The 12087-nt window shown below is 37.5% G+C and overlaps 1 protein-coding gene across 3 annotated transcripts; it reads left to right on the forward strand.

The window, feature by feature from the left end:
* The first annotated feature begins 107 nt into the window (after positions 1 to 107).
* Positions 108 to 11880, forward strand: gem (transcription factor CP2 like gemini). Of its 3 annotated transcripts, none has more exons than XM_065310988.1 (10): positions 108 to 402; positions 6100 to 6217; positions 6330 to 6547; positions 6609 to 6808; positions 6870 to 7082; positions 7141 to 7404; positions 7470 to 7528; positions 10120 to 10225; positions 10290 to 10489; positions 10572 to 11880. In XM_065310988.1, the coding sequence occupies exons 1-10, from the start codon at positions 108 to 110 to the stop codon at positions 10867 to 10869; spliced, it is 1971 nt and encodes a 656-aa protein (XP_065167060.1). In that variant the 3' UTR covers positions 10870 to 11880. The 3 variants fall into 3 exon arrangements, with proteins under 3 accessions (XP_065167060.1, XP_065167061.1, XP_065167063.1); XM_065310989.1 differs by lacking the exon at positions 108 to 402 and adding an exon at positions 4613 to 4646; XM_065310991.1 differs by lacking the exon at positions 108 to 402 and adding an exon at positions 5919 to 6033.
* Positions 11881 to 12087: the final 207 nt, after the last annotated feature.

A 12087-nucleotide genomic window follows, 5' to 3' on the forward strand; every position in this document is an offset into this window, starting at 1 on the left:
ATTCTCGACATTTTTTTCTCTTCACACTCTCTCTAACTCTCATCCTCCAGAAAGTTCATTTCTTTGCTCGTTTTTTTAAACTCTAAATTGCGCCAGCGCGGGCAGTCATGGAACTCCAAATCTACGACTGTAACATTGTTGACAATCATAACAACATCGGCATGGATGAGTACTTCAACTGGACGAATGCGATCAAGATCGACGAGGGCGCGCATACCGGCAAGCTGAAGAAGCGCAAGTGCGCTGATTACGCCGGTGACAACGAGGAGGCGCACAAGCTGCGCAAAAATGGCGACGACAAGCATGGCGCCGACGAGCGGAAGCTCACCAACGGGCATGGCCAGCCGAACAACAGCGCCACCAACGGCACGAACGTCAACACGCAGAATGTCAATGTTAACGGTAGGTGTAAGATGACTTTTTTCAGCATTTCTTTCATTTTTTCCTTGTAACTTTGTCACTTATCATTTGATTTTAAAAATTAAAAAAGCATTCGAAAGATAATTAATTCATCTTCAAAATGGTTCTTATTCAGAATTAATATCTTTATTAGTTTATTGGTAATATTAAATTAAAGTTACAACTACAAATTTTTCCGGAGAAATGAAATCATTTTAGTTTTTCATTCGCCATTTTGTTTCTATCGCTCCAAACGGAAAAATTTATACACCAGCTGAAAGAAGATTAATTGACCTGTCAATTGCCACTTGTTTACATGAGTTGTTTTAATTAGTTTGTTTACAAAATGGCCACAAAGTTATAGCATCACATTTTTTTGACGTCACCTAATCTAAAACGAATTAATCAGATATTTAAAAGCGATTTAATTAAAATAAACGCTTGGATTTCATCCGGTAAACCTGGAGAAAGTTATACTGACATTCTATGAGTGCATAGCGTAACAGTAAAACTCGTTTCTTCCTCGCTAGGGTTTTCTAAACCGAAGTAAACGAAATTAACAGGTCGAAAATTTTACTCGTTCGGCGTCCCAGCAAGACATTATCTTGATTAGACGCTAAGTAAACATCAGCTGACTCGCATAACACTAAATTAAACTGCCAGCCAGCCGGAGAGAGACTGTGCGTTAGGCAATAACAACATATTTGTGATCGCAGTGCGTGCGCGCCTCCGTTTTGAATCGAATTTCAAGCTCAGCTCAATATTCAGCGTTTCGAGCATCGTGCACATGCAGTATGCGCGTGTAAAACGGTAAAACGACGAAAAATCAACATAATTACGCCGATTACACGCTCGCAACGAATTATTATCATTATCAGGTTCGTGAACTTCAAGAGGAGCGCACGGGCGTCACCGCACGTAAAAATATCACCGCGCTTACGCACTTGCATATTGGCCGAGTTAGATTTTTTTATTTTCTTTAAATTTAACTTTTCTAAACGGGCGTATTTATATCGCGCGTGTCTCTTTAGCGTGCGAGTGTAGGAAGAGAACGGTTCGGAAATTTTAAGCAGCTGGGGATTTTCCTTTACTTGTTATTCTTTTACCAACGCGGCGTAATTTATTGGTCTTGCGACATCTTGTTTGTGGAGAATATCAAACCAGATTTGAACAAAATTCAATGCAAATAAAACATTTTTTACTTTTTGTAACAAAAATAAATGTATTACTAATGTACTTTTAAATTCTCGAGGCCTATATGTTTATATTATTATGTTTTATATAACTTTTATTTCCTGGAACGATGGACGCGCGAGATTACAGCACAATTAAGCGCAAAAAGGTTGAATTTACAATTTGTCTCAACGACACCTCGAGAAATGTTTCCATGAGCAACACACACGCGTGTTGGTTGAGTCTTTAGTTTTCTGTGCTTTTGTTGCGTGGTGGCCTTCGGTAGATAAACATTACAACGGCGCGTTGAAGTCAAACGAAGCGCGTCCAGGTTTAAATCGAAATTGTTTTATTTATAACGTACGCATAAACAACTAAAACATTATTTTCAACATCAAATAAACTCAGAAGATTTTTTATAAGAAAATTATTACACCGCGAATTGAGGTTATGCAACACACAATACAATATTTCTGTATTCCGTGGTCGCCGAAAAGTGAGTTAAGTTAAGCAATGTGTAGACTTTTATATTTTATACATTCGACATTGTTAACGCGTTTAAATGTTAACGCAATGCTTCTAATGAACACGCACACGATGTTCGAGGATTTCTTAATTATTAATGTTGCTTACTATGCGCGATACAAGCTTTATGAGCTCGGCTTTAGTGCCTTAAGTTAAGTCACACAAATGAATATGACTTCGAAAACTATTACGTATTAGCTTACAGTCGTAAAGTAATAGACATTAGCACAAGTATACAATGAACTTGGAACAATATTCCAAAACAAATAGACATTTAGTACTTTTATAGGTTAATTTAGGTTATGATACAATATAACCAACATTTTGCATTATTTTAAGGTTATGTTGGCACCCTTGACACAACTGTATGAAATTAAACTATTTTCTTAACTATCACAAGCTGTAATCATCGAATAAATATTGATAATGATATTTAAACTGTGATTTGCAGTTGGAAATTGAAGATTGTGTTGTATTCACGTAAATATTTGCTTATTTTCTGTAGAAATCAAGTATTTCATGGGATTTTGATGCAAATCATGTTAATATTATATTAATAATAATTTCCGGATGTGATACACACAATGTTTTAACGTCCACGTCGATAGTAATAAAAATAAACGCAATTTTATTGTGTGTTTTTGCTGATAACGATCACATAGTAACATATTCTTTAAAATATCACTTATCAAAACAAATTTTGCAATCTCTAATCATAATTATTAATTATCTATGTATTGATATCGTAATCTATCGATTGTAATACCTATTCATTGAAATTTGCTCTGAAAAATAACAAAATTTTAAAATATCTATGATTAACTTAATTTGTAACTTAAGTTAAGTAACAAAATATTTGAATTAGATTAATGTCAAGGAAATTTTCGGTTTGAAATTTTTATATGAATGATTTTTAATTAAAACAATCCCATAAAACTTTGGCGTGCTGCTGTCGTAAATTGATATCACCGCCATAAAAACATTTCTCAGAGTGCGCAGCAGCTCGAATGTAAACAAATCGGCGTGTGATAACAGCAGTTAACGCAGCACATGTCGAAAGGCTATCACTTTTCGATTACCGCCATAGAATCAACGCATTACATTCGTACCGCACAAGCGCTAAACGTAAGAATTGAATTTATAACTTTTTCATTCCTCACTAACAATCATTTGATTTTGTTGCATTATGATAGAATGATTACTCGCCTAACCAGTTTGCAATTGAATACTAGAAGTTGTTGGGAATTGTGTGACTTTTCCAGGAATAGATTTGCATTGATATTTGCATATTTATTGACGTAAAATGAGTCAATTGCGACGCAACTTTGATTTTAAGCCAAAAATTCGCGTTATTTGACTCATACTGCCATCTAGGAAGATTTTTATGGAGTGTTAGATAAAAATGACTTGTTATTGTGTTTATATTTTGTTTTATTACTTTATTTTCTTCTGTGATAAACAAGCAAACCGCAATAAATGCTAAATGTTAACGTCTGCGAGTTCACGTTTTGCAAACACTTCCATCGTCGGCATTCATTAATAAATTAATAAAACTAACGTAGAATGACGAGGACACGATGCGAATGGCGCCCGACACGTGCATATATTGTTTATTTAGCATTTAAATCGATAATTCATTGGATTTTATTGCGGTTTCTTGAAAATTACATCATTTTTCATATACTGCGCCATCTACGAGCAAAATTTACAACTTTTTTAGTCTTGTGGTTAGAATTATTAGGTTATAAAGTTACTAAATGTTCAAAAAGTCCAAGAAATCATTTAAACATTGTTTATTTAACGTTTAAATAAAGATTTTCTTCAAAATTTAATTTTTTTATACTACTGCGCCATCTATAGAAATATAGCTGTAGATTATGGGTAGTAAAGTTAGGTTACATCGATACTAAATGAATAAATGTGAGTGCAAACAACACAATTTGATATAAACGGTCAAGTCGTGTCAAACAAATAACGCCACTGTTCACTTGGTCAAATATAAGCGCGGCGGCTGGTAATGAGCTCGAAAATGAAAATATTCAACTGGCACAGGCGTATCTGTCGATAGCAGATAGTCGAGTGTTGTGTCTCGGGTCCCGAGTCCATGTCAACGGCACTGTGACACTAGCAGCGAGCAATTAGAAAATAAATATCTAGCAAGTTAACAAGTACATGAAGTACGCATGTATGTGAAGTATTAAGTACGATTATAAAGTGTGTGCATAAACAACGCGGCGCAAGGCACAATTTTATCGTTAATTTATTCCGTCCGCCGTTGCTCCGAGCACGTTTTCAGTTGAATTCGAGTGCGCCTACGAATTGATCACTAATAATTTATTAATTACTATCAATTACAACAATTGCGTTTTAATTGAGTATAATGGACCGTGTGATTTGCGATTTTTTGTGTTGTGTGGGGATTTTATCCGTGGCGCTGTCGTCGACTGAAAATTTCTACAAAAAAGACTTTTGTGAAGTTTTAAATGTTTAAATTGTTTCTGGTGGCTGCAAAATCGATTCCGGTTGAATTATGGAATATTTGATAAAGTGTACGTGGTATTTTTTGGTTAAAGATGCATAACTGGTTGCATAATAATTGCGTTCTGCACTTATACCGTAACTCATACATTGATTTATAAAATTAACATTTTTTAAATAAAATATCGCTAGTTATGACATTCCTGATAATAAAAAGGAATGAAAAGAATGAGTTTGCGCACTTCAGGTGTAAATTAAGTTCGCTAAATTTAGCAAATTGGTAGATGCGCGTTTTGCACGTTACTTAAACAATTATATATTCGAAATATTGACATTTTTGTAAATTTTACTCTTCTTAATTACTTTTGACCTTGAAATTTCACTCGTGACGCATTTGAAGACAGCGTTGACGTACTTCCCGCGCAGAAAAAAGAAACTATTCGCGAGTTTAACGTCCGGAAACTATTTGATTTTTTATTTTTGTTTGGTGTGCCAAATTCACTTTTAAATTTATATGCCAACATTTTACCCAATAACTCTGCATGTCTGAAAAATGTAGTGTTTGATAAATAAATCTGTTTTTGGCTAGCAATATCCATTACGCACCCATTAGGAAGCTAGACGGTTGGGACGATAACCTAGATTGAAAATACACCATGCGTAATTTATGCAGCCAAACATAGAATTTGCGAGGAGTTGTGCGTCAGTTGTAGGCAACCCACGTTACATCAAAAGTAGACAAATACATGAATTTCATACTTTTAGTCTTTCCGGCGACATATTCTTTTTAAATGATGTCAAAACATTATATAACAATGGAAATTCCACACATTTCTGTAATATCTACCCCTGGAGATAATAAACTCGTCAAAATCTAGACAGTATCAAACGTGGTATCATAAATATCACAGTATTGTTTTATCTCCACTTGATTCTAAACATAGAAACATAGAAAGGTGAATATTAACATGTTTAGAATGAAATTTATGTCGGCAATGAGCAATTTAGCAAATTCGCAATCGATTAGCAATGCAAATGTCCCCCGATGACAACACTAACACGGTACCTAACTGAACTTGCAACCTGCAAGATTAGCAAATATTTTCAACGTTAATACCGTAATAAAATTCATTTATAAATGATCAGCGAAAAGAGTACTTTAAACGTCGAATGCGAATCTAGTTCAAGGACGCCGTCGATTTCATTTATATGATCAAATAATCTCTAATATTCTGTAGGATATGTGATTTGTAATTTTTTTATCCACGAGCTGTGCTGATAAGCTGCGAATCGATGCGTGAATCGACTTTGGTCATATGTTATTAGGCACTCAACATGCGTAAACGTGTTTGCAATCAAATAAACTAACCGAAAATGACTTAACTGCCAAGCGGATGATCGGAAATCAAATAAAATTCAGTAAATATGTTCGATGAAGAACCGTTCAACAAATCTCAGGCACAGCAATCAATTGTTCGCTACGAGTGTTTATCGGCGTAATTACAGATGTTCTTTTGTTTTCAGGCACGTCCAGAATGCCGCAATGGCAAGTCGACGACATAACCGACCTGAACGCCGATATCGAAGGCTCTTTCAACGGCCTCACCAGCGGCGATCACTCTAATAATTCATTCAATATGAGGTATGTGACATTTTTTATTCGGCGCGCATAATATAACCAATATTCGTCATCATCGTATGCAACCAAATAAACACATATTTACATTGGGATTGTTTTTGTGTTATTTTTGCAGTGAGGCTATTTTATCATTGTCCAACATGGCAGTTCTTAAACAGGAGGCTCCTTCACCACCCAATGATTATCGCCAGCAGGCACACAGCCCAAATAACCAGCATTCGATGAATCAAGAGAACAGCAATGGCGATCAGGGGACGAACGCCATGTTGAATGCCACCATTCAACAGTTATTATCGCACAGTGGATTTAATTCGACTCCCAATGCAATTGAAGGTAATTTATGAACAAACCATTAAAACAAAGAGTGAAATAAATTGATTTATGTCATTTTAAGGACATGCATTAAACGCATCCAATCAGGACTCGTATGGATTTGCGGAAGACTGCAGATTCCAATATGTCCTTGCTGCCGCCACCAGCATCGCAACAAAACTCAATGAAGACACTTTAACTTACCTGAACCAAGGACAAAGTTATGAAATCAAGTTAAAGAAGTTAGGAGATTTGTCCATGTATAGAGGAAAGCTGCTTAGGGTAGGCAACCAAACATACACTTATTCAACAATAGCTATAAATGTATTACTTTCACATCTAGAGCGTTATTAAAATTTGTTTCCACGAACGACGCCTGCAATACATGGAAAAGGAACAGATGACGTCCTGGCAGCAGTCACGACCCGGCGATCGCATCCTCGAAGTGGACGTGCCACTTTCCTACGGCTTGTGTAACGTTCAGCAACCCAACAATGCACTAAACACAGTGCAATTCAGTTGGGACCCAACTAAAGAAGTTGGTGCCTACATAAAGGTACTATATACTTAAGTCATTGCCTCAAATGTAAGTTAATTAAGTTTGTTTGCATCAGGTTAATTGTATTTCCACTGAATTCACACAAAAGAAACATGGCGGCGAGAAAGGCGTACCTTTCCGCATCCAGGTGGAGACTTACCAAGCCGGGGACGCTTTTGACTCCCCGAAACGTCTCCACGCCGCTGCGTGCCAAATCAAAGTCTTTAAACTGAAAGGCGCAGATCGCAAACACAAACAGGACAGGGAGAAGATCCTCAAGAGGAGTCTCACTGAACAGGAGACGTACCAACCGAGTTATGAATGTACCGTTTTGAACGATGTAAGATTAACCATAAATTTTGCGTTGGATATTGATGTTATAGTGAAATGTAATGTTGGTTGCAGATACCGAACGATTTATTGCCTTCAACTCCGCCTATTGTCGCACCATACTCACCAGACAGGTAAATAAATTGTTTTTCTTACACATTCACATTCACACAAGTGTTAAACACAAAATGGCGATGCGGAACAAATTCGAAATCAATTAAGACCTTATTTTCTTGCATCATGTGATGGCGAAGCAAGAGTCACGCGCAAACGAAACAAAATGGAGTGATGGGATAAATTAATATTACAAACAAGCGCTGTGTGATTTGTTGCGAGTTGAAAGATGGAAGGATATCACGCGTGCGTGGGGAGTGCGTCTCACGTGGTTGCGCCGCTCTTCGCCGGTTCGATTCGATTTTAAATCAAATAGTAAGAACCGCCCCAGTCCGGTCTGAACGAACTTGCGCTCGTTGTGCATGTTTGCCTTTTGATCTCACCAGCAATGGAAATAACTCAATCAATAATGTCAATGATATTGAGGAGGAAATCAATCAGGAATCAAAACAACTAAATTAATATTCAATAATGGCTGCTGTGTACGTGCATACATGGTTGCCTATATTAAATAATTCATTATTATTGAAATGTTTGTTTTTTGCGCGCGGACGTCACGTAAAGCAACGTGCGACGTATTTTTTCGGCGCGTTTCGTCACGAAGCTCGTTTGATTTTATGATTTAATGTGGAATCGAACGAAATTCCGGTTAAGACCGGGCGAAACCGTGGCCAAACATGCACACTCACACGCAGCTAGCGCGCGGTCGTCGAGTGCGACGCATACAATCGCGGAACACACGAAAGAGAAAAACCGCACTTAATCTAGTTTGAACCAAACGCGAACGCCGCGCATAAACCACGAGCTTTATCATTATCGTTACGTCGCGATTGTCGACGCAAAAAAAAATTATACTTAAAACCGACAAAAATGTCCCAACTGGTTAAAACTGACAAGAAAAACAATAGAAATTGAAATATTTTGACGGGAAAATTTATTTTGCTAATTTTTTTATGAGTTTTTTAATTTGAAAATAATAAAATGAGTTTTTTAATGTTTTTTTAAAGAATTTTCATTTTTATTCATTAAAACTGTTGCCATACGGTGGCCATTTAGAAAAAAGTGCGATTCTTTCATTAATTTCAATAAAAACCTAATAAAAATGATAATTAACGTCGGAAAACCAATAAATAATTAATTAAATCAGCTGATTGAAAGTAAAACCTGCGAAAACGTTGTTTCCAACTCAAAATCGTTTGTTTTTCGCAACTTTTGAAGAAGTAAAAGTCACTTTTTAAATTTTTACAACTGCGAGTGACTTAAAAGTCACATAGCTGAATATGTGTGTAATATTTACCGAGTGCGCGCGCGGTGTGTGTTTGTGCGATTAATAAATAAACAGCGTTCTATAAATAGCTCTCGGCTCGTATAAAAATAGTCGCTTGGTTTGCGGCGCGCGCCAGTGGCGTACGCACGTGACCAACAGCGCGCGCACTCCGCATTCGCAATTTCGCGCTCACACTGCTTGAACACGCAGCGCGCGCGCCACTGCTGCGCAGCGCTCGCACCGAATTAAACCGCTCATTCCTGGCTGAACTGGTTCGAACCGGCGCGCGCGCTCATCGCCGCCTTCGACGCGCATACTCCGTCGTCCGCTGAGTTAATAATACTCGCCTACTCGCGTGTGCTAGTCGAGCTGTAGCTGCGCAACTAGCTCAAGAGAAATACAAGTACAAGTTGGTTTTTATTAAAACGTTTAACGTCAAGAGTTTCAAGCGAAAACGTTTCGTGCTTGGTACGGCGCCATTTTGATGTAGTTTGCGCATTAATATGTTGCCGAACTAGCGTTGTGTGCGAATCGGGGTTTGTGCTTACGTACCTTTTGTACCTGGATGAGCCGGCGCTAATGTACGTACGCAGGTGGCGCGCGTTCCGCAGCGGATACAGTAAGCATCAGCAGCAGCAACAGCAGCAGCAACATCACCAGCGCACGACGCGCAACAAGTGCTGGCACAAGAGCAGCGTCTTTCGTTCGGATCAGGAATGGTTGCGCAGGAACTCATCGCTGCGCCATATCCTCAATACGCTGAGCACGTCCGCCGACCGCCGGCGTTACTTCATGTACTTCCGGCCGCTGCTGGTGCTCGCGCTAGAGCCGGAGGATTGCTGCGCGCGCTAAGCAGATGACGATCGGTTGAACGCCGCGCATCCACCCCCAAGTGTGCTGGTGTGCCGTGTGCCCGAGAAAGTTTTATACGAACGTTGCTGCTGCGCATGCGCGGCTCCCCAGCGTGTCCGAAATGTATCTGCTGATACACACGATGACGATCACCGAATATGACTACGTGCTGCAGGCGCAGTTCGTGCACACCGTGCCAGATGGTGCGGCGTGCGCGCAAAATGGCGTCCGATGCGGTGTGATTGCGCGCCGTATGCGGCTGCGGTTGAATACCGCGTGTAATGGCGGCAGTCGCGTCAAGGCGCACCTGCAGCGTCTGCAAATGCGCACGGCGTGCCCCAATCTCAAGTCGCTCATGAAGGCGAGCAAGGGGAATGTTAGGCATCACTTGAGAGCTATTAAAATGTATGAATACAGGCACACAATCATAACCAAACCTTAAATAACTAATCTATTTTAATCAGATTATAACCTTACTTCTTTTAATTTTAGTGGTAATCAAGCGCCAGCGTTTCAAAATGTGCAGATAGATGAAGCGATGGTTTCTCTATCGCCTGCGTCGTCCCACCACAGCGAGAAGCAACCGGAGGTTGAAACTGTAAGTAAAACACAACATAACCTTAAATCTCAACTGCAATCTATAATTTTATGTATTTTCATAGGGAATAGTTGTGGATAGCTTACTTCCAGCTTCTAATCCTCAACAAACCGTCACTTGGTTGAATACCAATCGCTTCGAGAAGTTTGTGTCAACTTTTACAAACTTTTCCGGCGCCGATATGCTGCGCATGAGCCGCGATGACTTGATTCAGATCTGTGGACACGCCGAAGGCATTCGGCTGTATAATGGGTTGCATTCTAAGTAAGCACACAATACACAATTAATCTTTACAAATTTCTAACCCCTAAACTTTATTTTATTTTGAATTTTTTGTATTTTACAGGACAGTAGCACCCAAATTAACACTCTACATGTGCAAAGAAAACTCAACAGTTTTCAACGCAATTTTTCTCCAACGCTTGAGCAATCACGAACTCATCCAGAAATTATCAGCGTTGTTGAACGTCCAAGCAGATAACGTCAAAGACATCTACGTGCATGGCCCGCAGATGATCCACGTGCAGCTTAATTCTGAGATGATGCAACATCTTAAAGATGAAACAATGTTCAACGTTGAGATTATCAACAGCAACTCCGATGGGAAGTTTGTTATCTTATTGAAACCCATCAATAAGAACTAATGTATGCAACCATACATACAGAAATACATAATTAGAGCTTAAACGTATTAGAAATGTCAGAAAAATGACAGCCATATATAAAATGATTACAAAATGGCGGAAGACCAAAGCACTTAAACTCACCTAACTTAATATACGTTAATTACTTGTTAAATTGTGCATGAAATGATGGATTATGAGAACATTATCTTATCTCTATAATAATATTTACTTGTTGCTAGGTTATCTATGATATTTGATTGTTGTAAATGTTTTTTGTTTACTCGTTTGAATTAAAACTGGTTACATCTGTACTTTTAACTAGTTTCGAGAGGTTTTATCAAGTGATTCAAATTGATTGTCTTTTATTTTAACTTTCCAAGTTTAATTTTACTTTATGCTAATTTTTACGGAGGTGTAATTAATATTAAACAATATTTTAGGTTTAAAGTGAATATTAAGTATAATTGTATATTTTAAGATGATTACGACTGCAATACCATGCATTTAAAATGATTGTCGCGATGATTGCGCAATCAGCTAAAGGAAAGTTAAGTTTTATATAGCTTTGTAGATGATTTTCGTTGGTTTTACGTTTTATTTAGCATTCTAGAGAGTTGTGAGGCAAGAATTCATGCATATCTTTAAACTAGCGTCGTTTGATGCAATTTTATTTTATATACTTGTAAGCTGCTAACAAAATTGTTTTTGATTCGCTTTATTAGTGTGCTATGTTAACAATGTTTTAAGTTTAAGCCCACTCAAGAATTAGTGCTATTATTTTGTACCTAAGATAATTTTAATATTGTTTTGAGGAGATTTTGTACAGCAAACGTTTTTAGCTGCAGATTGAGTTAAAATCTTTAAATATTTTATAACGTGTTAAAGTTTATAAATAGATCTCCGGGAATTTAAAGAGATTAACTTAAGAGACAATGCAATGGGTGCGATTTGTATTGATATGGTGGTGCCATTCATTTGTATTATGTATATTTACTTTGTTATTAATTAATTATAAAATAATTTCATCAAGTTTCGTATTTTTGACACGCGGTTTGTTTTACAGGTTAAATGGGTCAAGTTATTGCAAGATAGTTCTGTTATTAGAAAGAAATACGTAAAACTAACTGCAATAAATAGATTGTTTGTAATAAACAATTCAAAATCACAACAATTTATTGAGTAATTTTAAACAATAATAATATTGATGATTTATTATAGGCAACCCACATTACACTT

Source organism: Atheta coriaria, unplaced genomic scaffold (assembly GCF_025399875.1).
Source record: "Atheta coriaria isolate IRGN ID8LTWV9N9 unplaced genomic scaffold, Caltech_Dcor_3.1 hic_scaffold_9_pilon, whole genome shotgun sequence".
NCBI lineage: Eukaryota > Metazoa > Arthropoda > Insecta > Coleoptera > Staphylinidae > Dalotia > Dalotia coriaria.

Coding starts and splice junctions, on each gene's coding strand:
- gem (XM_065310988.1), top strand. CDS start 108: ATGGAACTCCAAATCTACGACTGTAACATTGTTGACAATCATAACAAC. Junction 6,218..6,329: donor AATAATTCATTCAATATGAG/GTATGTGACATT, acceptor TTATTTTTGCAG/TGAGGCTATTTTATCATTGT. Junction 7,405..7,469: donor AATGTACCGTTTTGAACGAT/GTAAGATTAACC, acceptor TGTTGGTTGCAG/ATACCGAACGATTTATTGCC.